Source organism: Ipomoea nil, unplaced genomic scaffold (genome assembly GCF_001879475.1).
Source record: "Ipomoea nil cultivar Tokyo-kokei standard unplaced genomic scaffold, Asagao_1.1 scaffold1129, whole genome shotgun sequence".
Lineage (NCBI taxonomy): Eukaryota > Viridiplantae > Streptophyta > Magnoliopsida > Solanales > Convolvulaceae > Ipomoea > Ipomoea nil.
Genome location: NW_017617557.1, coordinates 1,089,095 through 1,116,292, shown reverse-complemented (window position 1 = coordinate 1,116,292; position 27,198 = coordinate 1,089,095). Strand labels below are relative to the sequence as shown.

The following is a 27,198-nucleotide window of genomic DNA, read 5'->3' as shown; positions in this document are numbered from 1 at the left end:
TACCGTTATTTACATCCTCTATGCCCTATCAAACCAAGATAGTAACTCAATGGCTCATTACGCTAAAAAACTAGTATCTGGTTCCCACAAAAAGCCCAATATATTAGATATAACTAGTATGTCACCCGTGCGATGCACGGACTAAATATTTAAAATATTAAAATCATGTTATGTTATTAAAAATATTAATGTTATTAAATTTCATATATAAAAAAAGCAAATATGAGATTTGTACATTTATAAAATTATGTAATTAAAATAATAATTAATATTTCTGATGGATAATTACTAAAAAGTGTTAATGTTATATATGGTCATTCGAGGTTATTTGTGATCATCCAAGTATAGTGATTTTACCACTTATAAAACAAATTCATACTTAACATTTTCATTCCAAGCAAAAAAAATGATAAAAAATTATAGCATTAAAAATATAATTTCTTTACATTTTCATTCTAAAAAAAAAAAAAAAAAAAAAAAAAAAAGATAAAAATCATAACATTTAAAATATAATTATTTACTTAAAACAAAAAAAAAATATCTGGGCCAAAGTATACATACATTTAAATATATAATATTTTGTTTCTTTGGTCCAAATCAAAAGCCCAAAACAAATCACATTACAAACCCATTTCAGCTCACATATTATAAACAAAATCCAAACCCTAAATCTATCAACAGGCAGCATCACTACCCCTGTCTGAATATCTTCTCTGCCTAGTCATTGTTCACTTTGTTTCTGTCCGAGAACTGCTACATCGTCTCCTCTCTACCAATTTAACAATCACAGCCCTCCCTACACACCTTCTTGCTTCCTTCTACCGATGGTTTCATTTTTTTCTCCGGCGAGGTGGTAGAGGTTTGTTTCCAGAATATTCTTATCTGCCTGCACCAATTTATTTTTTCCCCAACCTCCTAATTTCTATTTTTTTTTGTCTGCTCACTGTATTAGTAAATGGAAAGAAAAAGCAAGAGGAAGATGGAGGATGTTGATGAGACAGAAAGCTAGCGAATCATTTTGGACCGTTCAGCCAATGGGGCTTCCTTTTCCTCATCAAATGGCGGTGACTCTTTTTCTCCTCTGACTTTTGATTCATCCCACCTTTCACTGCACTTCCCACCGTCAAACAGTTCTAGATTTTCCGGCACCGGATGACGGTCAGCATGCTCGGCGGCGATAGAAGGACCAGTGTGGAGGAAGAGTACACCCAGAGACACCACAGACATGAGGTCGGAGAGAACCAGTGTAGCTCCTCGCTCGTTAACCACATCAGAGCTCCTGTTCATCTGTTGTTCTTCCGATTTTCTGTTGGTTTCTGCTGAGTATTACTCCGATCTGGTCGTTCGTGCTATTGTTTGAAATATCGTTTTGGGTGAATTTTAGCTATTATATTTGTTCATTTAATTTATTACTACGCAAGGGAAAATATAAAAAAAAAAAAAAATTATGAATTTGTTGGGGTTTATGATTTGAAAGGTAAAATCTAACATTTAAAAAAAAAAAGTTAGGGTTTATGATTTGGACTGAAAAATATATTATTTACACTATTTTTATTCAGGTTTCCTTCAAAAATCACAATATTAAACATTGCTCATTGATTGAAAAAATTATTAATTGGTAGAACCACCAAAAATAGACACAAACAAAAAAACAGGTAAAAATCTTTTTTTTTTTTAATTGTTAGCTATTCTTTTGCACGTACACATACATTATATATATATATATATATATAAAATTACATTTTAGCATAGGCATGAATTCAACAAAAGAACTTTGACAGTTTAAGAATCTAAAAGACTAAAAACTTCATAAATTTTTAATACTATATATGTAAGTTAAAAAAAAAAAAAACAATTTTAAGTAAAAATTAAATCACACAAGAAGGAAAAAAAATTTAAAGCCTAGAATGCTAAGAAAGATAAAAATAGTTTAAGGATAAATAATTGTAATGAGCAGTAAATAATGACACTAAATATGAATTTAAGAAAATGAAAATAAAAGAACTAAACTTGTATACTATTTACTATGCAAATCAAATTCAATAACTAAGCTTTATTCATTATATTAACTTCTAATCAGCATGCATGTTTCTTTCTAGTACTAAGAGAATTGTTTTATAAATATGGTGCAGAATTGAGACACATATCCAAAGCAAAACAGGAACAAAGATTGAATTTAAAACAATAGGTATGTTTCTATTGTACATTTATCTTCATCATTGTGTTTTCTCTTTCCACATGTGCTTGTTGACCCGTTCAACATTTTCATTTTGCCTGCATTTGTTAACTATTCACTTTGAAAAGTTTTTCCCTCCAAATGAATTTACATTAGACATGTTCCTCTCTTAAATGCCATATATATAGATATCAACTTCTAGAGAACTCAAAAGCCACTATCAAGGATTACAATAGGGTACTCAATGTTACTGCATGCTAGTAGGGCTAGATATAGGGGTAAAGTAAAAATGTTGTGTGTATCCGTTAGTGTGTAACTTGTAGTCTACTCAAGCACATAGTACATCGTTTTTGTTTCATGATTACATTTTTTAATTCAATTACTAACAATCTACAATTAGATGCAAATGCTGATAAAAGAGTCTGAAACCTTTTTTTTTTTTTTTTAGTTATTGTCTTCTTATACAACTGGTGTATAATAAGCTTATTATTAGGAGTTCATCAGAAACCATATCAAGAGAACAAATACAATAAAAATAAAAATAAAAATAAAAACTTATCATCTATATACATATATATACATACCATCAATAACACAAATACTATACTCTAGACTTATAAGTTCCAAAATCCAAATAGTAACATCTAAAATTACATGCAAGTGATGATAAAAGAGTGTGATGCCCTTTTTTCTTGATTAAAGTGTTCTAATTAATTTTAAACATTTTTTTTTCTTTTTTGTTTCTGATTCAAGTATTTTTTGCTTTCTGATTAAGTGCTCTGATGCTTTTTTTAGTATGTTATTTAGTTTTAGTTTTTGATACAATTTTTTGGTTTTCTGAATCAAGAAAGCAAATACATATAAAATATTTTCAAGGTTCCATTAATGGCATTTGTATTTTCAAAGTAACAATCAAATATTTTCAAGTATGTAATCTATACTTTAGTCAGATTATGTCTATGCATTATATATATATATATATATATATATATATATATATATATATATATATATATATATCTGTTTTTTTTTCAATGAAAAAACACCAACATACCATGAGTATCACAGAAGAAATTAAAATTTAAAAAAAAAAAAATTACATTACCATGACAAATGGCTAATAGTAAACTGCAAACACACACTCTTGACTAATGTGTTTTCATCTCCAGGTTTCAGTGACAACATACTTCAGCACACCTTTGTGGTCTGTTGAGGATGAAGCGGCACCAACAATAAACTGCCCGTACATCTTCTTCTTTGATCGTAGAAATATGAAATATGTTTTTTTCAGTTTGTATTTGAGTAGAGGTTGAAGTCTCCAAACATGTATCTTCTATATATCTATATATATAAGCGTGGAATTGAGGACTGCCAAGAGTACACCACTCCCATACCCAGTTTGGTTGAAATCACACGGCAACTCTGTAAACAGACAATAGGCCACTCCCCTACAAATAAGGCCTGACAACATAGGTTTCTGAAGTCGGATGGGCAGCAGTATACATTAATTTGATTGGCCAAGCAGCAAAAAAAAAAAAAAAAAAAAAAACCAAAACCAAACGTCACCGATTTTTGTGGGCGGGAATTGGACCCAAAAAGATCTGACTCTTTTATATATAGGATAGGATAGGATTTCCACACTAATCATTCCGCTACTATCCCAAAATTTTTGATTGGATGAATGGCTCCTAGGTGGGTGTCGATGGCTGTTGGTGGTAGAACCACTGCTCCGAGATTATCTTCACTATAATATACTATGGTCTTCCTTAGCATAATGCCCACCATAGCATCTGCTTTGGGGTAGGGGTAGATCCTCATCAATGAAGGTGATAACCCATGCCCCAGTGCTTCTTTTTCTAGCTTAGTTTGGATTTCAAACTCCAAATTGGATCATATAAATAATACCCACCGTCAAAAAAATAACCATGCTCAAGGCTACAGAAAATATTCAGATTCTTTTTAGTACATCCCAAGAGAGTGGGGTTTAATCTATATTCTCAGGTCACTAGACTACAAAGTCTAAAAAAAAAACTCATTTCAAATACAAATATTGAAATTTTGTTTCCACTCTTCAGCGAATTATAAAAACTTCCATGAAGCTTTACCAGAATAAGCAGGAAGGGTATAAGGCTAAATTCATGGACACAGGGAAGATCTTTATTGACTTAATTTCCTTCTCACAAGTCCCTTGAAGAAGTCAAAACTGCAGTAAAAATGATTACAATATTTTTAAGTCAAAAAACACAATTTACTTGAAATGAAATTCAAATATAAGATTGGTTTATAATCTGTCAAATTTTTTAAAAAGTAAAACTATAATTATAAATTAAAAAAAAAATAACCTTCAAAAATACAATTCCAGTGATATTATCAAGAAAGCACATATATACTACATTCTCTCCAGCACAAAATTTTCCTTACTGATAAACATCTATAAAATAATAAAGCACACAATAACAAAAGCATTCATACAGGCACATATATACTGGGTATGTAGCAAATCGATCAAGTGTCTAATGCACACGATACATACAATCAACTGTAAGTGTACACAAGCAACAAAATCATCATCATCATCATCGATATATCCGCATTTCTTATGCAAAGATATAATAAAAATTAAATAAATATCTAGTAAACTTAAATATAAATACTTTGTGAAACAATCACCATCCCATATGCTTTTATCTTTCATCACTAGGGTAGCTTCTATTAACAGGCTTGTCAAGCTGAAGACGTGGTGGTACATCAAGGGTAATTTGGTGCAAAGAGAACTATGAGGCAAGTTGTGCTAGTGATTGTTAGGGACGGTGTTTGGTAAATGGCAATTAGCTGATTGGGTTAGTGGGTTTAACTAGTTGATAGCATTAACTAATAGTAGAAAAGTGTTTGGTAAATAGTTGTTAGTTGATTACATACAAAATGACTTTCTCAAAAAATTGACCGAAAAAACTACTTTGAAAAGCTATTTGAATTTTAGCATTTTGGAGCAATAAGTTGTTACAAAAAGTTAATTAATCAAACACCTATATTGATTGTTTAACCAAGTCAAATAGCTAATAGTAGTCAAATAAGCTAAAATTGGTTGATAGGCTAACTATTTTACCAAATAGGGCCTAAAGATGGAACCAGACTAGCAATGTTTTTTTTTTTTTTTTTTTTTTTTTTTTTTTTTTTATTGAGCATGATTAGTAATACAGTATAATTGGTTGAAAGAGAGGTGATGGACTTAAAGGATGGATTGGACTAACAATCCTATGCGTGGTTGGAGGATTAATGATTGTATGTAAAGCAATCTCAGGACATGATGTCAGGGTGTTGGAGAGATTGAGATTATGTATGAATGGTTATTTTCTCCAAATCCAAGAGAAAACAATCAACCACACCCTAGGACTCACTCTCCCAGACCCTAATCAAATTTGGTTAGTGAGAGAGTGGGCAAGCCTTTTGGTTTACGTAAAAGATGTTAGTGTTACATCAGAGAAACCTCAGAAATTTACCTTCAAATCATCCCAGATTTTGTATACCTCTAATTGTGCAGAGACTCAAGATAACTTTTGTAATAGAAGCACAATAATGTGCTGTATGCTAAAGCAGAAACATATAATGGGGTTTTCTGGCTGAAATGTTAGCATTTCCCAATCTGATCACTACTTAAAACACACACAAGACTGATAATGAATATCAGGTATATGATACCTATATACCTGTTGCCATCGGGATGAAGTTCACATGTTTGACCATCATCAGTTATGGCTAATAAGTAACCTGACGATGATAAGCCCTGAATACAGAAAATTAATTTAGAAATCTCAAGCATAAAGTCAGAGAAAAAAAAAATCAATTCATGAAATAACACCAATGGTACCAAATAAAATTGGAGAAGTTGGCCAAATAAGAATTTATAAAGTAAAAACCCTTTCATCCGATATATTTATCTGAAGGGAAAATATTAAAGAAGTCAGCTGACCTGAATGGTCACTACATTCTCTACAAACTGATCCTGGTTTTCAGTTTTCTCCTGTACAATAACTCGCTGTCCACTGTAGTCAAAATAAATCAGAAGAAAGAATACTAGCAAATCCATGAAAATAATTCCAAGCACATTTAAACTTCACAGATATCAGCACTTGTTAACCAGATCCAGTAAAACAATCCTTTAAACATGTAAATCAAATACTGAGTTGAAAGCAAAATAGTGGAAAAACCTCTCCCATATTATATCATATATTGTTATGTTAAACAGATGCACAATCATATGTAGGGATGACTGTCATATATATATAATAAGTTTGCATTGGGCATAAAACCAAGTGAAATAATTCCAGAAGCAAGACATTTTTAAACACAGTAAATGCAAATGTTTTACCTGTGGAGCCAAGTCTTGTAGTACAACTCCTCAAGAGGCTGAAATCCTGCATAGACTGAAAATTACAATAGAACTATAACGATAGACATGATTAACGCACAGTAGAGGTATAGGACTAGTACTGCATGATCCATTACCACTAAAATCGAGATGATTGTATAACAATTAATGGACCTGTAATTCTAAAGGTTGTTAACAGCAAATTTGTAACATCAGTTCAAGAAAAACAAGATCTTAGGAACACTATTATAATCACATCTCCAGGCATCATGACAAACTTGGAATAAATGAGGCAAAACCAAAGGGATGGAAGTAAAGGAGGAGGGAGATAGGCATTACATTCTCTGGTTACAGGGTACAAAGAGGAAAATTGGAAGGGTGGAGTATACAACTTTATCAGCCTTCATAAAGTCTTGATTATTGTAAAATGAGTGAAAAGAAGAAGAAAAAAAATTATTTTTCTTTACTTACAATCCCTCTGAATGAAAGGACAACAGATATAATCTCCTAACACAACAAACAAAGCAATTAAGTTGGGTGTAGAAGACTCGATCATTCTAAACTCTATAAACACTTAAGCAGTGTACTTACTAGATTTCCAAGTAAGCATGTGATGAACAGGGAATAAATGAGCAAAAATCGGAGGAAATGAAGTAAAAGAGGGAAATCTGAAATTACAGTCTGGCTAGAAGGTACAAAAAGAAATCAGAAGGGCAAATGTTACAACCATACTAACCTTTATAAAGCATTGCAAGATGGATAAAAACTCAGGACGTATGTTTCCATTATTTAATATCCCTTTGAATTTAACAACATGAAGTGGAAATAATTCTCAGAATAAAAAAACTCAGAAAGTCACCTTGGTACCCTAGCTTAACTTCTTTGGTAAAAAAAAAAAATGTCAAACTACTTTATGTGCCCCCCCCCACACACTTTTAGTTATTGAGTTAATACCAAATTTAATCATCAACTATAGTGGTTTTTTCTCGATTTAGTCCAAAAAGTCTTTTTTGTGCTTAATTGGGTCCTGAATTTCAATGGTTTACCTAATTGAGTCCTTTGTTAGGATAACTTGGTAATTTCCCCTCTATTAATACCCAATTTAGTCCACAACTATAGTGGTTTTTCTCAATTTAGTCATTGATTCTAACAGCCAAGGACTCCATTAGGTAAAACCATCAAAGTTCAGGACCCAATTAAGCACAAAAAGACTTTTAGAACTAAATCAAGAAAACCACTATAGTTGAGGACTAAATAAAGAGGCAATCACAAGAAAAAAACAATTACACTGTTGCTTGTTCCTAACTTGTCTTTGTTGGGGTCAACAAGCCTTACCCAAAACCATAAAACTATAATGTATTGTAACTATTGTTTATTCTCAAAGGGCCTACTAGCATCAAGAAACTCGAGACAGCATAAAAATGGGAGAAAACTATGGGATTTTACTTTCTTGTTCACAGAAACCATAAAAATAAAAATAAAAAGAAGTGGATTCAAAAAGTGGCAAGTATGTGTCTTATTATCCCACGATTGCTCATATTCAAAGGAAAAATATCTCACCTTGATTAAAGAAAACATCAATGAAGCTCTCAACCTTATTGAAAAAGGCTGCCATAATATCTTCCCTTTTAAATATGTTTGGAACAGAAGTTGATTTCTGCAGAACAGTATTCAAGCATGTTGTGGGCTTTTCATTATCTACATTTATGCCTATTCCTGCATAACAACAGTCAGATGTCAAAAAACCATTGAATCAAGTTTTTAAAACCCTCACACTGATAAATATATACACCACCAAGAAAATCCCAAAGTCCTCTTGTAGTCTTGTTGGAGATTTAAGCAGTTCAATAAGGCAAGCAACAGAAATTTATAAAAAGTCCCAATGCACAGATCCCATATTATGACAAGTTTAAGTAGATTTATTTTTAATATTAGCAACACACTAACTCCTGTGATGTGGAAATCAAGAAAATTAATAGAAGGAAGCATCTCCCCTAAACTCTAACCACCTTGCCCCCAAAAGGAAAAACACAAAGAGAATACAAGAGGAAGAGAAATTGAAGAAAAAGGAGAAGTATTATTGTTAGTTCATTATATTAAGTGAATGAACTCAATAAGAAAATCTTTTGTTAGAAAGTCTGACTGTTTACCAGCACTGATATTAAACTTCTGTGACTTATATGTTGAAGTGCACAAAATGCCACCAACCTTAAGGCCACCTAAATATAAATCATTTGGCCACTTTATTCTTACATCAAGACGTGGTATACCCTGAAATGAAATACATTATCCAAAACAATGATACTAAACAAAATCCAATAGGAGCAAATATTGAAATTTGGAAGAGTTAAAGCATTAAACTATAATACATTTAAATATTACTCAGCGGAAATTCAGCAAAATCAACTTTAACGGATAAAAATCAGTTATAAAGAACTTACATATCACTGCTTCAAATTTCCTTCATATAAAAATCATTGATGAAACCTAGGGAAAATACTTCATAAATTGAATGGCAATAAACCTAAGGTAAGAGATATATTCATTTCGTCACTTGATACACATTATTTAAACATTATAGGTTTTGAATAAATCATTTACTATAGATTGGGAAAATTAGACTCTCTCCTCTTAAGGTTAGAAAGATTTGGATGTGCGCCATGAACTTTCCTTTTCATCATTCATAAGAAAAACTACTAAAAGGCTCTCCACAAGCAACAGCAAATTGCAGTATGTTTAAACAAACTAGAGTCCTCAGGATGAATCTTATATCACATAATAATTCAGAGGTTTTATCTCAATAAGTGTTGCCCAAACTTTTTAAAGCGAAAAAGCGCACTAAAGCGAGTTGGGATTTGCTTTAAAGTGCAAAGCGAAACGTCACTTTTTCATGCAAAGCAACTCTTTAAATATATATATATATATATATATATATATATATATATATATATATATATATATATATAGTCAAAAAACTCCAAATATATTCAAATAGTAATGCAAAATAACATAAATAAGAACTCATAAAGTCACAATATCATAATAATACAAACTTTAGTCATCAAAATAAAGTCATTCAAGCCAAATTGTCACCAAAATATCACATATACAATATTCATAATCAATCATTCAATCCTCCATCTCAAAATCATCTTCTTCATCACCCAAATTGTCAAACTTAATAACTCTATCATCTTCAATGCTTCTTCATCAACGTCATCTTCATCCACTAGTCTACGTTCGGGAACCTTTTCCTTTCCCTTAGACCTTGAACTCCCTACCTTCTCTTTTCCTTTAGAAGCATGCCTAAGAGAATATGGAGTTTCATTTGCACCCGAAAACTTAACAATTTTCCCCAAGTCAATCCATCTCTATCATCAAACACCAACTCTTCATTAGCATCATCTGGGATACTTGTCAACCATTCATTAGCAGAATCAATTTGATCCAAACTAATTGGATCAATAGTATCCCGCATTTCCCATTGCCGCCTCAATGTTCTATTATACTTAATGAAAACCAAATCATTAAGGCGCATGTGCTCAAGGCGACTTATCCTTTTCGAATGCAACTGAAATATTTAAAATTATTTAGTGCTTAAATATGTTATAATTGCTAATTAATAACTTCAAAATGATAAGTTGACTAACTTACATGCTCAAACACACTCCAATTTCTTTCACATCCCGACACACTAGTGGTGAGACTAAGAATCTTAATTGCAAACTCTTTCAAATGTGGAGTTGAGCTCTCAAAAGAATTCCACCAATCAACTGTAAAATTTGAAAATTATTCAAGGTTTGCAATATTTTGATTATAAATAAAAATTGTAAGTTAGATTGTCTAAGAAGTAAGACCCTAGAGGTTAGAACCACGTTGTTTCTTGGCAATTGGCAAGCCAAATAAACCACGCCCAGCTTCCCAGGTAAACACTTCCTCGGCAATTTTCTCATAGACATCTTGATCTGGAACCAACCTCTCCAAACACTCATAAAAGCCAGCAAAAACTTCTGGCGATTTAACAATAGAAGAAACCAGTGTCTCACCACTATACTGAAAGCAATATGGATTCAAGTAGTACGCAACTGCATGCAATGGTTGACGGAGCTGGGAACTCCACCATTTATCTAGGATTTCAAACTCAGATTGACGGAGATCAACATCAGGATATTGTATTCTATTTGGGGGTAATCTTGTTTCTTGGAAAAGTAAGAAACAAGATGTGGTTGCACGTTCAAGCACAGAAGCAGAATACCGAGCAATGTCACTTGGAATATGTGAGCTAATTTGGGTTTAAACAACTTCTTACAAAACCAATTTCTATAAAACCGATCCTATGAAATTAATGTGATAATCAAGCAGTGCTGCACATTGCATCTAGTCCTGTCTACCATGAAAGGACCAAACATATTGAGGTTGATTGCCACTTTATACAAGAGAGGGTTGCATCCGGAGACATTGTTACCACATTTGTTGGGTCAAATGTTCTCACCAAATCTCTCCGTGGATCTAGGATTGAATACATTTGTAGCAAGCTTGGAGCATTTGATTTATATGCTCCAACTTGAGGGAGAGTGTTGGAAAATATTTTTTGTTGGAAACATTTGTCTTGGCCAGCCTGAAATTTACTCTTGTTGTTGTGCTTTGAGAAGAGGATTAGGTTTCTTGGGCAGTTTAAAATTTATTGTGTACTTTTCCAATGTCTTTTGTTTGCCTATATATTTGGTGTGTAATCTGAAGCTTTATATGGAAGAATAAACATCATTTCTACTTTTCCCTACTACTGTTCTACAGTTGTAATTTGATATTCATTGTATCAAGCAAAAGTAATATCTCAAAAGTGTCATTTAAAGAATAATCATTCATCTATTTTACATGCACTACTTACCGTATTTAGAGGTGCTTGCATTCCCACTTTTTATTATGAAAACTTAACCAGATTTGATGCTGTTAAATAGGTGCAACACATCCAATTTCTATCTTAAACTGAATTCTCTGTATTACATTCAACCTACAATTTCAAAATGCAACAAGACTAGGAAAATAAATTTTGCAATGCACTTACATATTGCATGCAGAGATCATTAATAGCATCTGTCATGGCAAGACTGACTACATACTGAACATGTGGCACCATTCGTCCATCTTCCATTTGTAAGGTAAAGGAAAATAGAAGGGAACCCTTTGGTGATTCCCACACATTCATTGAACGACCTACACAGATAAGTGATCAGACAAAAAGTATCATAAACTTAAACTATTTATTGCAGCACAACTCCCATAATACCTCGCCCCTTGAATTGCACATCAGCGACACACACTGCACCAACTGGCAGCTCACAGAAATTTCTGCCTAACAAAGAATAATTTCAATGGTGAAATTGTAGTAGGGGCCAGGGCCAGGGCCAGGGGGCAATGCTTGGGTTGGGCCAATTCTTATCATATTTAAAGTCAAAATTTTAACTGATTTATAAAATTTGATAAACCGTATATGTTATTAGTTTCAATACTTCTAGTCATGTTATATCCGGATAAAAATTTGATCCAAACAAAAGATGTTAAAATGTCACATAGAATAGCCTCCAAAATAAAAGTATATACATTTCACTCAAACTAAACACATTTGAAAACATTTTGAATATCGAGTCTTAAAAAGCACACAAATTTTTTTATGTAATTAATTTTATAACATTATAGTCCCAAAAAATTAAGTTTGGAAAACGAATGTGAAAAATTGCTGCCCATAACATATTTTCTAAATTGAAAAATATAATAAAGGGAATGGGAAAACTGGAAAACAAAAAGTGGAAAATGGAAAACGGAAAACTAGATAATTGAGGTAAAATGCACCCTTAAATTTTCAAATCCTAAAGTTATCAGCTAGGATCAATTTTATTGAAGCTAAGTATGAGCTTTAAAATAGGAATTCAATCTACTTTTACTTTTGGCTCTAGTTAGTTCATAAAAATACTAAACAACTATCCAATTATTATAACCATCAAACAATTTATTTACTCAATAATACAAAATAACATAACCTCTTTTGTTCTATACATGATTACAAAATATTTATCCAAATATCATTTTTTAAGTATTCTAAAAATAGTGATAACTGAAGGTAAAAAATAATGAATATTCTCATTTTCAAAGAATTTCTAGATTTTTTTGGTACAAAGGGTCACTAGAAAAGATTAAAACCCTAATAAATAGTTACTAAACCCATACATACCGTGCAACGACGTCGTGTGTCGAAGGCAATCTAGGAGAGTAAACAAGGAACCTCCCGAGGCTCATCGTCAAAAGGGATTTAGGGGGCGTTTGGTTCAGGTTATATTATATAACCAAGGGAATGTGACATTCCCGAGCTTACATTCCTATGTTTGGTTCATTTTCTCTGAGGGAATATAACATTCCCAGGGAATGCAACATTCCCTCCACATAGGATTTTGAAGGGAATGTGATTCCCTTCATTTTGTTAGGTAATGTAAGATAACCTTGCATATTTATGAATTTTGTCATTTTAATTCTAATTATTTAAAGATATATATTTTATGTTAGCTTATTATTATAATATTATTATTATTATTAAATAAATAAATAAAAGATAACCCTAAACCAAACATGATTATATTACATACCTCAATTTTAAGTTTTTAACCAAACACAGGAAACTAACATTCCTAGTAATCTAACATTCCCAGCAATATAACATTCCCTAAGGTAATCTAACATTCCGTGAACCAAACGGCCCCTTAAAGTAATCTCTAATGCGAAACCCTTCGTTTCCGAGGTTATCTTCGACCTCCGGATGCAAAACAACTTCGAATTGATCGTCCCCAAGGAGTTTCATAGCATTGTTATTCTTCAATGACTTGGCCAGTTCATTCTCAGCTGCAGATTTCCCGCATAACACCAAAAGTGAAGGCGCCGATGATTCTGATTCCATATCTAACCCCCAAAAACAAAAGTTAAAGTTGTATAAAATTAAAAAGTATTAGTAATTAATCGTACATACATACATACATACGCACATGTAGGGGAAGAAGTGGGGAAAGCCAAGTGAGAAGAAGATGCAAGCTGAGGAAGAGAGCGAAAGCAGGAGGAGGATCGATGGTGAGAGAGTAGAGAACGGCTAGTCAATATCATCCTGCTTTGTAATTTGAATAGTCCGCTTCAGCTCAAGGGAGAGAGTAAATGGGGTCATGTTCTACTCACATTACTTATTAGCGGCGCGCTCCACTTCGGGCATTGGAATCTCCATCCAATTTTTGCGGGTAAATAAATATACAAAAGAACAAATTACACTTTTGGTCCTGTAACTATTAAAGAGTGTTTGGTTCAGGTCATCTTAGATTACCTAGGTAATCTGAGTCTATAATGTTATATTACCTTGTTTGGTTCAAGTTATGAGATTACCAGGTAATGTTATATTACCTTAAAACTGATGTGGCGGTAATATTTCAAGGTAATGTGATTACTCCCATTTTTCTAGGTAATCTTAGATTACCTTGAATTATTCCAACTTGCCCTTATTAACTAGTCCTTATATAATAATAATAATAATAATAATAATAATAATAATAATAATAATAATAATGAAATTAATATATGTTTATATAATCAAATATACATATGTGTATATTTATATATTTAGTTTTTTAATATTTAAGCTTTGATATACATTCATAAATGTAAATAAATACACACACATAATATATATATATATATATATATATATACATATATATATATATATATATATATATATATATATTATTGAGGACATTATTGTAAATTGATTCATATAACCTAAAATATAACCTTGAACCAAACAAGGTAATATTATATTACACCATACAAATCAAATATACAAGGTAATCTTACATTCCCAAAATCTCACATTACCTTCCAAGAGGTAATCCTAATACCTGGGGTAATCCAAGATTCCGTGAACCAAACGCCCCCTTAGGATGTTGATAATTTGAGTACGTGACTTTCAAAACTCTCAATTTAGTCCTTTAACTATGCAATTGTTAGCAGATTTGGTCCTGCCGGCCAGATCGCCGGCCAAATATTGCCGGAAAAATGTAATTTTGTTCGAATTTATTTTTGATGAGGGCAAAACAGTCATTGCAAGGCAAGATTGCTCCATTGCAGGTGCGCTCTCCTCCCTTCTGTTTCGTTCTTCTTCTTCTTTCTTGCAACGATGACTGGAAGATGGTTTTAAACAGGCTAGTGACAACACAGGCACCAATCAATAGTCAAATATCTGCTGAATCCTTATATAATCCCGTGCGTGAACACCAACCAGGCAACCACAAAATTTACAATATCGCGAAAAATTTCCTGATCAAAGGAAGATTGCTTTCAGATTCGTTGTTTACATGCCCCATGAAATCGCATTTCCTTTCTCATACAATATTCTCACCATTTGATTTTTTCCCCAAAATTGAAACTAAACTATTTTACGCATCTTTTAACCATATGCAAATAAACCTAATTACCTTTGATTTCTAAATTTTTGCCTCTGCTTTTGCGTGTCCTCGCAATTGTAGTTGCCAGACAAAATGAAATCCGAAGCTTTCACTTTGGTCTTTGCTTCTCCATGATTAAATTACGGCGAACACAAGTGTCGCCGTCGTAGTATATATAATCCACCCGATTCAACATCGGATAAATTTAAATCGATTAAAAAACGACAATGTTAATCGATCAATTTTATTTAAAAAAAAAAAAAAAAAAAAAAAAAACCTGATTGAGTAGTAGCACTTCTTTGTTAACGTCAGGCAAGATAGAGCTAACGAGCTCGTCGAACTCGATTGAGCCATTGCCGTTAGACTCCATGTGCGCCGTCAAGGCGTGGATTTGATCGCAGCTGGTTTTGAGGCCGACGGAGCAGAGGAGGGCGGCGAGTTCTAGCTGCGTTAGGGAGAAGTGCCTAAAATGACCGTTTTACCCTCATTAATAAACAATTTAATAGCATTTACATTTTTCCGGCAACATTTGGCCGGCGATTTGGCCGACAGGACCAAATCTGCTAACAATTGCATAGTTAAAGGACTAAATTGAGAGTTTTGAAAGTCACGTACTCAAATTATCAACATCCTAATAGTCACAGGACCAAAAGTGCAATTTGTTCATACACAAAATTCAAAATACAAGATAATTAAACTAAATGCAACTACACTCATACATAATTAAATATTTAAATTAATTGTTGTTTTTATTTGATAATTTTATCAATACCGGATCCACCATAAACGGATAAAAATGTACATAATGGGAGTAAGAAAATAGTAATATTATTGCTCAGGGCGGTAGGTCAAAAGAGTATGTACAATAGCCTAAGGTAATGGTCCAAATAATAAAGTTGTAGCTCAAGTAGTGGGCCAGAAATAATAATGTCATAGCTAGGAATCGAACCCAGGTAGTCGGGTTGAAAGTGCAGACATGCACTACTGAACAAGGAGAGATGTCGTGCACAGGCCACAATGTCCAAGGGGAAAGACACCCTCCATAGTGTCTCATACCCTCCCACTGCCTGCCACATGTACGGTTCCTCTCCGCCCTTCTTCCTCACCATCCACGTGTACCTTAACTCCTTCCCACACACAACCTCCCCCATGCACGCTTGGTACCACCCCACGCCGGTGGGGAACCGAGGCAACGCCATAGGGCACACCGCCCGCACTGACCATGTCGCGGTCAGAGGAAGCTAGTAGGCCCCACGCCTGCGGAACACTGGCCAACGGTGGGCGATTCTGACCCCCACATTGGTGGTGGCTCACCTCTCCCCCACTTGACAATGGGGAGGAGGCAAGGAATAGGGTCCTCGTCCAACCCAATTTCACACCCCCCATCGCCAACCCCGCCATGTTTAGTGTTGGGGAAAGGTGATTGATGAATATCGTGCTACATTAAATGCCCAATTTATTAGAGCTCTTATTTGTGGTGAGCATTGGTTTCATAACAAATATGAAATGAAGAAAAAACAAAATGTAAGAATCTTATTTTATATTACTATTACCCCGCAGGGATTTTGATATGGACAACCAGGATTACGTAACAGGCAAAGGTGTTTGAATGAGAATAAAGATGGAGAGGAAATGGTGGGGTTTTTGTTGAGATCTCCAACTCCTTGTTTTCTCTAAAATTTCTAGTTGTCTAAATATTGATTGAAGATGTCCTTTATATGGGCTAATGCAATGATGTTCTTTATATAGGCTAATGCAAGAAACAAAGAATTGTTGCTAGATTTTCTACTGAGGCAGAATATAAAGCTCTAGCAGATGTATGTCCTGAGGTAATTTGGATAGTCTCGTTGCTGCATGAAATCAATGTGCCATGTATTTCTGTTCCTAAGTTGCGGTGTGATAATCTTGGTGCTACGTATATGTGTGCAAATCCCATCTTTCATGTCGTAACAAGCACGTGGAAATTGACTATCACTTTGATAGAGATAAAATTGCTTCTGGAGACATTCAAGTCAATTTTATCTCAACAAAAGATCAACATGCTCACATAGTTACAAAAACTTTACTTAGTCCTATATTTTCTTTCATTAGAGACAAGCTACAAGTTACTAGTATACTCTGTGTTTGAGGGGGAGTAGGACTCTATGTATTTGAATCAAATTATGACTCTCTATCCCAGTCTCCCTATGTATTTGAATCAAATTTCACCAAATGCACATTTGTGTGCCTTCAAGTGCATGTTTTTGTTCTTTCAAGTGCACAATTTTTGTTAATTCAAAGTGTATTTTTTTTAAAGAGCAGTAAATCTAGATGAATTTAATAGCTGAAATTTATGTGCATTTTTCACCTAGAGAGTCTTTCGTCGATCCTAGACCTATATATATAAAAGCATGTGTGAAAATTCTATTTTTGATATTGTAATACAAAAACTATTATGAGAATAACTAATACCAAGCCACTCGATTTATTCAAGGAACACTATTCCCAAGACAATCAATGTAATATTTCTATTCCCAAGAGTGTTATTCCAATCTCGATTTATTTCTTGAACCAAACATGTTATAAATATAGTTTGCTATATAAATTGCCAATAAATTTTATGTTTACTCGATAGTAGACACTTACATAACAAAATTTTATTAGTTGTTTTTTTACTCTTGTTTTCCAAAAAGAAGGAAAGAAAAGTTTTTGGCTGTCCAACAATATTAAAATGTCGAAGGATATAAGATAATGGAAAAATTGTTAAATAAGCCAATATACTTTTTTATTTTTGTGCAATTAGGTCACTAAATTTAAAAAGTGTGCAATCAAATTATCAAACACGCAAGCAATGTGCAATTAGAATTTTTCTAATTTTTTTTCCGATAGAATCCGAGACTAAATGATATGTTCTAAAAATGGAGTAAAAATTAAAATGTTTTTAACTTAAATTACATTAAAAGAAATCATAAAAATATTTTAATTGATTTTACTTGTTTGATTGATCAATTACATTACATAATGGGAAAATGACACTTTTTCCCCCCTGAGTTATATACTTATAGCACTTTTTCCCCCTCAATTATTCAAGTGGCTGTTTTTCTCCCTAAAATGTTAAATGGACATATTTACACTTAAAATAAATATTTTATTTATTTTTCTTCTCCAACAAATTATGACCATAATTTGGTTCAAACCAAATAAACACTATAGCAACCAAACCGAAATATTCCAATTACAATTTAGAATCGAAACTCGATATTTAGAGTTTATTAAAATCCCGGAACGGACGGTTCATGTTCCGAACTGAAAAAATAAAATACATTTATTGTTGAATTTAGACTATTTTTAAAATAAAACGGTTCAAAATCGCGAATCGGGTCCGGAACCGCCAGTTCACGGTTCAGAATCCAATTTTTTTGATTCATAATTTTAATAAATTGAAATCCAAATATTGGGTTCTAGATCTGAATCATAATCGGAAACTTTTAATTCGATTGCTATAGTGTCCGATTCAGTTCGAACCGAATCGTAGTCATCCCTACGTATACGCAATAATTTGTTGGAGAAGTAAAATAAATAAAATGTTTATTTTAAGGGTATAAATGTCAATTTAATATATTAGGGGGAAAAACAACCACTTTTAGAATAATTGAAGGGGCTAATGTGCTTACCTAAATAATTGAGGGGGAAAAGTGCATTAAATATATAACTCAGGGGAAAAAAGTGTCATTTTCCCTTACATAATTTAGAGTTTATTACCGATTTGGTCCCTTGACTATTGCGAAATTACCGATTTAGTCCTGGACTATATTTCTTACCCAATTAAGTCCTCCAACTATCAAAAAGTTAACCAATTTGGTCTTCAGTTGAGTTAGCCGTCAAACATCTGTTAATTTGAAGGCTAGTTTCGGGATTTTCCTTTACCTGCGCCATCAGTGCTCCATCATCGCATCTTCTACAATCTCCTCTGTGTTCTCCTTCTACAATTCCCCAAATCTCAAGGTCCGTACTTCCTTCCTCTTCCCCTTCATTTTCTTTCCTTCAAATATTAACTTCATTATTGTATGTCTATTTTTCATCCACAATCGATATAAGCAACTAACAAAGTTTAACGCCATGATTTGAATAGAAGAATCGAAGTTTATCAGTTGAAAACTTGAAATACAGACTGCATTATTTTAAAATAATGCAGCTAAAATTTTGGGATTTCTTTTTTTTAAAAAAAAAAAACTTTTCTGTGAAATTGAAGCAGATCGAGGTATGCACATGAATTGGAACTGAACGTTGAGTGGTGGGAAGATTATCATCTTATGCTGTTGAAATTCTACTGCACCGTTACTTTAGTGTGATAATGCAGGCAATTGATTCTTTTAATCCCATGATTTGGGAATTTTCGATAATTGGCGGTGGCATCACCGATTCTCTGTACAGGTATTATTGTTATCATGCTTTTTTGATGTTTTAGCATGCTACGCTGGTGTCTTTGCCCAGTTTACATAGATTGTATTGCTGCAAATTAAAGTAAGATTGGAAAGAGTAAATTGCAGTGCATCTCCATTCGCTTTCTCGAAGTACCCTTCGACGGAACAGAGCACGGGCTCCCGCCGGACGCCGAGACCGCCGACGTTCACTCTTACGATGTCGGGCTATGCCTCCTCGAACTCTCTCCTTCCCTCGAGCCTGCCTTCAGAACATTACTCGCCGATGTGATTCAAGAACGGGGGGCTCCGGCCGCTCTGCGTCGTAGCGTACTTCTTTTTCGGGTGGATGGCCGCCGTGGCGCGCGAGTTCGGAATCTTCCACGCTATTTTCAGCGGCGACGCCGAAGTTTTTCACGTCACTCAGTTATCTCCCAGCTTCGCCATAGCAGACGGAGCTAACCGTTCCTCCGTTTTCCAGCGAAAAAATCTTCCGATATGGGCGGATTCCAATGGGCTCTTGTTCGACATCGGCAAGCTCTGTACTTTACATATCTTTTGGTTCACAGAGCACAATCTCAGCAACCCATATCAGGTATAAATGGCGCACTCATGACGCAGGTGAAGGAAAATTCCTAAATTAGCCTCCAAATTAACAGTTTTTTGACGGCAGACTCAACTAAAACCAAATTGGTTAACTTTTTGATAGTTAGAGGACTTAATTGGGTAAGAAATATAGTCGAGGATCAAATCGGTAATTTAACAATAGTCAAGGGATCAAATCGGTAATAAACTCCATAATTTATAAATGTAATCACTTTTTTTTGAGGAGTATAAATTTAGTAACTTAATTATATAAAAATGATAAGTACAATGACGTATTTTGACACATCTTTTTCTTAAGTTAATTATGAAATTGAGTTTTGGGAAGAATTATGAAATTGAGTTACAGTGATCCCCAACTCGTTTTCCAGTTTTCTATGTAGCAAACTCATTATTCTCATTTCACATACATCTTTCTATTCGCTTTCGGCTTTCTCATTAATGCGAACGTGAAACAGGCTCAAAATCACTAATAAAATCTTCTCAAGTTTAAGAGGAAGTAGAGAAATTTTAGGGGAAATTGTAAGAAGAAAAGGAAAACATGGCTCTGAAGCTAAATGCCCTTAGTTTGCGATCTCATAAGTATTCTACTTCTGCGTACAAACAATGGCGAGCAGCAGCTTTAGATCCTCCAAGGTTGTCATGGCTTCAACCCTTCGCTCAGGAGCTAAGTGAGTTCTCCTTGTTATTTGTTTATTACTATTTTTTTAAATCATATTCAGAAGTTTTTGTTTCATTCTTGAAATCCATCAGTACCCGTTTGATTTTTTCGGTTAATTTGAGCTCTTTTTGGGAGTTTCTTTGTAATTCTGCACAATTTTTGATATGGAATTCCTTGTCTTTGGTCTAATTTGGTTTCTAAATGGTTCAATCTAGTTTGGGTTATTTGATCTTGTTGTTGTTTTTTTTTTTTTTTTTTTTTTTTTTTTTTTTTTTTTGAATTTAACTTTTTCTAAATTGCCTTACATTTTCCAACATTTTTGTGCAGTTAAGTATTCCAATTTATGCAATTCCTTTTGTCTTCATATTGAGTTTTTAAGCACAAAGGGTGAATGTGGTTATGCATCATGTTTGTATAGTTTGATTGGTATACAGATTGACATTTCATTAATTGTCTTTTTCAGTGAAGTGGTAAAATAGAATCCTCATTTGAGTATGGTTTATCAAATACTATGATCATGAGAGCACATGTCAAATAGAATCCTCATTTGAGTATGGCTTGGCATACTTCATTTCACATGGTGCACTATCTGATTATAGAAATTTAATCAATCTATTATGCTGTGGAGAAAACTGCATGCCGTATTGCCTCCTATATGCCTTCAAGATTTTTCATACAATGCTCATGCTTTATCGAACATCCTTTCCTCCTCTTTATGTTTATTATACTTATAGGTTTGAATATGTAGATACCTTTTGAATTAGACCAGTGTTGTTTAACTGATCTGTTCACCTTGGGGGATTTTTCACTAATAATTCTTATTTTTCTTTTCAAAATGATTTAATAATTGCATTTTCTATGTCAATAAAAAACTAGCCAAGTAACTCAACATTTCATTTGTCCATTTAGTTGGGTGTCAGTTGAATTTGTCTTCTTTAGCTTGTGTTGTACCTGTATAGTTATTCAAGGACGGTAGCCTAACTGGATTGATATTATGAGTTGGTTGAGTTATTCAAGGGTGGTAATTGGGATTTAAAGTTTTCAAGTAGTTTCTTGGGAGAAAAGAAATAACCATTGTTGCTAAATATTATACTCGATTTAAAATGGTGAATGTTTATGACTATAGTAGGTTATATATCCTTGTACAGAAAGGCTACTTTAAGGTATACACAGTTTACTGTTATGAATCTACATGTACCGACAAGTGTGAGATGAGGTATGGAGCCAGCTTGTTATGATGTATTTACTTCAGCATGAATTGACTTCCTAATTTACTTTTTTTTTAAAGTTTTAAATCAGCTTTCTTGTCATTCGTTTCTTTTGTATACATATCAAGTATCAAATCCTTACATCTCTCGTCGTGAATTTTAGTGAAGTTGAGAACTTGAAGAAGCCTTTTACTCCTCCACATGAGGTGCATGTTCAAGTAACACACTCTATGCCGCCACAGAAAATTTTAATCTTCAGAGCACTCGAGGATTGGGCTGACCAAAATATATTGACTCTTTTGAAACCAGTTGAAAAGTGCTGGCAACCACATGATTTTCTACCAGACCCTGCTTCAGATGGATTTCACGATCAAGTCCAGGAACTAAGGGAGAGGGCTGTGGAAATTCCCGATGATTATTTTATTGTTCTAGTTGGGGATATGGTCACAGAAGAAGCCCTTCCAACATACCAAACAATTCTTAACACCCTGGATGGGGTTAGAGATGAAACAGGTGCAAGCCTTACCTCTTGGGCTATTTGGACAAGGGCCTGGACTGCTGAAGAGAACAGGAATGGCGACCTCCTTAATAAGTATCTCTACCTTTCTGGGCGAGTTGACATGAGAGCAATTGAGAAGACAATTCAGTACTTGATTGGATCGGGAATGGTAAGTTTTTGATCACTTAGGCTTTCTTTAACTGATTTTTCTGATGTCCATTTAAACCATTTCCAAAATTTTGCTCTCTGAAGCTTCATTAAACATGTGCTTATAATGGTGAAGAGAAGTAGATGACGAGAGACATTATGTTGACCCGTCTGTCTTCTAGTGAATATTAGTAGGCTTTTTGTTCTTTGGTAATTCATCTAAACATGAACCATTTCTCCATCTTAATAATAAGCATGTATACACGTGTGAATGTATTCCTGCTGCAAAATCTTTTATTGGGTTTTTGTGGATGGAAAACATATCGGTAGCTCTGTCACTCTTTTATAAATGTTTACTTAAATATTCATGATTTTATCTGCCTCAGATTCCATTATCATTCTTTTTCGAGAAAATTGTAATTTATGCCCCTCCCTAATATGCCAATTATCAATGTCACCCCTGAATTATTAGTGGTGTAAGTGTTGCCCCTCAATTTTCAAAACGGTACATATAGTGTTCTCCCGTAGTGTAAATGTTGCCTCTCATTTTTTATTTTTCAAAACAGTACATATATTTTCCCCTCCTGTACGGTACGGGAGGGGCAATATATGTACCGTTTTGAAAATTGGGGGGCAACATTTACACCACTAATAATTCAGGGGTGACATTGATAATTGACATATTATGGAGGGGCATAAATTACAATTTCTTTTCCATATACTAATTTCTCGTGTTAACCTTTTTTTTTTTTAATGATTTTGTTTTGTGCAAATAATCATTATAGGATCCTCGGACAGAGAACAATCCTTACATAGGATTTATCTATACATCCTTTCAAGAAAGAGCAACTTTTATCTCTCATGGTAATACAGCCAGACATGCCAAGGAATATGGAGACCTGAAACTGGCCCAAATCTGTGGCACAATAGCTTCAGATGAGAAACGCCATGAGACTGCATATACCAAGATAGTAGAAAAGCTTTTTGAGATAGACCCTGATGGAACTGTATTGGCTTTTGCGGATATGATGAAGAAGAAAATTTCAATGCCAGCGCATTTGATGTACGATGGGCGTGATGACAACCTTTTCAATTTCTCTGCGGTGGCTCAGCGTCTCGGTGTCTACACTGCTAAAGATTACGCAGATATATTGGAGTTTCTTGTGGGAAGATGGAGAGTAGAAGATCTGACCGGACTATCATCCGAAGGTAGAAAAGCTCAAGAATATGTGTGCAGGTTGCCCCCTAGAATCAGAAGACTGGAAGAGAGAGCTCAAGGGAGGGCCAAACAAGCGCCCGCCATTCCATTCAGCTGGATATATGATAGAATGGTGCTTCCCTGATCTGAGTGCGCTGTGGAACAAACGAGGTCATTTCGATTCTAAGTAACATAAAATTTCAATTTCTTGTAGGCTATTAAGCGACCGTAGCATATTATTTTATTTCCAGTCTTATAGAAATCTGCATTTTCGTGTTCATCTATGGTAAGAGATTTTGGTAGGGATGATTATGCAGTGTGTGTTGTAGATACCAGTGTTCTGTTTCGCCATCTTTTAGGCCTGTCTTCTTTGTACTGGGAATGGTATCTTGTTCTTGCAGACATTTGTAACTATAAACTATGAATCTTAAGGCGGCCCTGTTGTTTACAGTCTTTCTTATAGAACCACTGTTGTCATTTTGTACCATCGGGCATGGATTCAATACATGCTTAAAATTGTCACGATGTGTGTGACAAGATAATTGGATAAGTTACCAAGCCTAATCCGGAATACTCTTGGTCTAATTCGAAGCAGTCAAAATAATTAATATAGTCAAATTCGAAGTAGTTAAAAATTTTAGCAATGGTCCTCCGACTATAGTGATTTTCCAAAATTAGTCCCCGACTTTTAATTTGGACACTTTAGGTCCATTGACTTTCAATTTCTTTCAAATTGAGGTCCTTTCGTTAGAATACGGTTCATTAGACTTTAAATGAAGGGGTAAACTCGTCCGTTCACTTGCCTATGTATTATTCTTCGTATTTCTCCCTTCGTATTTCACTGTTATACCTTGTAAACATCTCAATAATAGAGGAACGCACACACGAGTAGTCAGCAAATGGGGAACGACGAGGAACATTTTAGGGTTTCGACTAAGATTATCTTCATATATATCGAGTATACAATGGAGAAATACTAAGAATAATACATAGGCGGGTGAAATGATGAGTTTACCCCTTCATTTAAAATTCAATTAACCGTATTCTGACGAAAGGACCTGAATTGGAAAGAAATTGAAAGTCAAGGGACCTAAAGTGTCCAAATTAAAAGTCAAGGACTAATTTTGAAAAATCAATATAGTCGGAGGACCATTGCTGGAATTAACTCAAATAATTAATATAGTCAAATAGTAATGACTGCATTTATAAATCAATCGGAATACCGCTCCGTCGCTTCATCGTTGGCTGTCAATGGTGCGCCGATGACAATGATTCGATGCATGGACTGCTTCCTTCTCCCGAGGCTATGGTTGCTTCTCGGTCAAGCGGTGTTAGCTCCCACGGCGGACAGTCCACGCGTTACAGCAGGGGGCAGCATCGCCAGGAGAGGACAGACTGGTCGACGAAATCTTCTTTGTAATTGGAGTAGTTTTTTTTTAATTAATTAAAAATGCTTAATGGACAGAGAAATAAGGCCACGTCAGCTTATTAGCGTGCCATGTCATCAGGATTACCGGAAAATCTATAAAAAGTTCTAGACGAAAGAAAAATAATGGTTTGTGGATCTAAATATCACTTATTAAAGATCATGGTGCGGCATTAATAATCGGAAAAGGTTCATAGTGCGGGATGTCACTTTAGCCTATATATATATATATATATATATATATATATATATATATATATATATATAAAATTAGGTTTTGGTTTGGTTAAGGTGCCCAGGTGCGGTTGTGCGGTTTAATCTGGGCCATTCATCTCGCTTAAATCAACGTCCAGGATTACCAAAATTTTAAAAAAAAAAACGCGGTGGCAATTTTGTAATTTTTGCATCTTGGTCAAAATTAAGGTGAGCGGATCAGTGATTAATATGCGTGAGTTTTGTATATAAGATGCGTGAGGTTTGTGCGTAAGGTGCGTGAGGTTTGTGCTTAATGTGCGTGTGGTTGTGCTTAATGTGAGTAGTTGTTAAAACTTAAAGTATGTGAGTTAATAATTAAAGTGCGTGAGTTTTGTGCTTAATGTGCGTGAAGTTGTGCTTAATGTGCGTGAGTTTTGTACTTAATGTGCGTGAGTTTTGTACTTAATGTGCGTGAGTTTGTGCTTAATGTCAGTAGTTGTTGAAACTTAAAGTCTGTGAGTTAATATTTAAAGTGCGTGGGTTTTGTGCTTAATGTGCGTGAGGTTGTGCTTAATGTGTGTGGGTTTTGTATTTAATGTACGTGAGTTTCTGCTTAAGATCTAACACTTAAGGTGCGTGTTTCTATCACTTTAAGGTGCTCCATTTTTAGCTTATGCTTCTTTCTTCCAGACACGAATTTTTTTTTTTTTTAAATTTTCATTGATTTGAACCGTTGATCTAAATTTGATCAACGGCTAAGATCTAACTGCACAACCGCACAGGAAGCTATCCCCGCACCTGAACCCTTCCCTATATATATATATATATATATATATATATATATATGATATGATATGATAATGAATATACGTAGCTATAGTGTAGGTATATTTTTCCATTTGAAGTTAAAAAAACAAAAAAAAGCATTTTTCAATTTTTTGAAAATCTAGAAAATAGGAAAACTGCTTTTCAGTGTTTGAAATAGAAACTATACAAATAAACATGTTTTCTAATTTTTGTTCTTCAATTCTCTAATTTTCTAAAAAGTTAAAAAAAAAATTCTCTAATAATAAGTAAATTGACTTCGAATATTTGATTGGTTTATAAAATAGAAGCAGACTTCAACTAAAGTTGTTAGCAATCAATCAATTGTAGCTATTTAATGCATTCATTTGTTAGTTGTGAAAAAGATCCACTGGGGAACAAGAAATGATTTACACATAACTGTAAATGATTCTCGAGTAGTTGTTAGGTGTTCATACACAATGCATTGTGGTTACGTTGTGGGTTGACACTCTGAAGTGATCAAAAGTCAAGCAAAAAGAGTTGTTGTTAGGTGTTGATGTGGGAATTTTACACAATAATTTGAAATTAAAAAAAAATAATTCAAAAAATTAGTTCGTTAATTTCTCAATTAATCTATGGCGCAATGTGACAACACACTTTTCTTAAAATTGATTCGCTCTTTCTTGAGTGCGTTAGAAGTGTTGAATTGAAGCGTCAGTTTCCCAAAATACAATAATGGATTACAATAGTATATTTGCGCACTCAAATATACTATTCATCGAATTAGAACAAATTAAAAGTAGAATATTTAGAGTTTTACCGGAAGTATTGGTATAATTTTTTAGAAAATTTTTTGGCTCGTAGAGAAAAAAAAGAAAATTTTCATAGTATAAACAATTTTCTGCCCAACACACACACACACACATAAGAGATCGAGTTGGAAGTAATTAACACTAATTTTTTATTTTAAAATCATAACCCCGACTTTAATCTGAAATAGCATTTGAAGTTACAATCGTTGCTCGAGTCGTGACTCGTGAGTGTGTATGAGCTCAA

The 27,198-nt window shown here is 33.9% G+C and overlaps 1 protein-coding gene, 1 long non-coding RNA gene and 1 pseudogene across 5 annotated transcripts; 2 read left to right on the top strand and 1 right to left on the bottom strand.

Moving 5' to 3' along the window:
- Nucleotides 1-543: 543 nt before the first annotated feature.
- Nucleotides 544-3,726, top strand: LOC109183460. Of its 4 annotated transcripts, none has more exons than XR_002054548.1 (4): nt 544-859; nt 953-1,289; nt 2,133-2,188; nt 3,346-3,726. It is a non-coding gene; the product is annotated as an uncharacterized LOC109183460 (long non-coding RNA). The 4 variants fall into 4 exon arrangements; XR_002054549.1 differs by having other exon boundaries at nt 953-1,323; XR_002054551.1 differs by having other exon boundaries at nt 953-1,339.
- Nucleotides 3,727-4,291: 565 nt separating this feature from the next.
- On the bottom strand, nt 4,292-13,711 carry LOC109183459 (biotin--protein ligase 2-like). The gene is made up of 11 exons (XM_019333557.1): nt 13,577-13,711; nt 13,301-13,493; nt 12,775-12,855; nt 11,833-11,894; nt 11,611-11,759; nt 8,696-8,816; nt 8,106-8,261; nt 6,546-6,591; nt 6,147-6,219; nt 5,884-5,960; nt 4,292-4,379 (listed from the first exon to the last, which is right to left on the bottom strand). The coding sequence occupies exons 1-11, from the start codon at nt 13,689-13,691 to the stop codon at nt 4,334-4,336; spliced, it is 1,119 nt and encodes a 372-aa protein (XP_019189102.1). The 5' UTR covers nt 13,692-13,711; the 3' UTR covers nt 4,292-4,333.
- Nucleotides 13,712-20,391: 6,680 nt separating this feature from the next.
- Nucleotides 20,392-24,216, top strand: LOC109183546 (annotated as a pseudogene).
- Nucleotides 24,217-27,198: the final 2,982 nt, after the last annotated feature.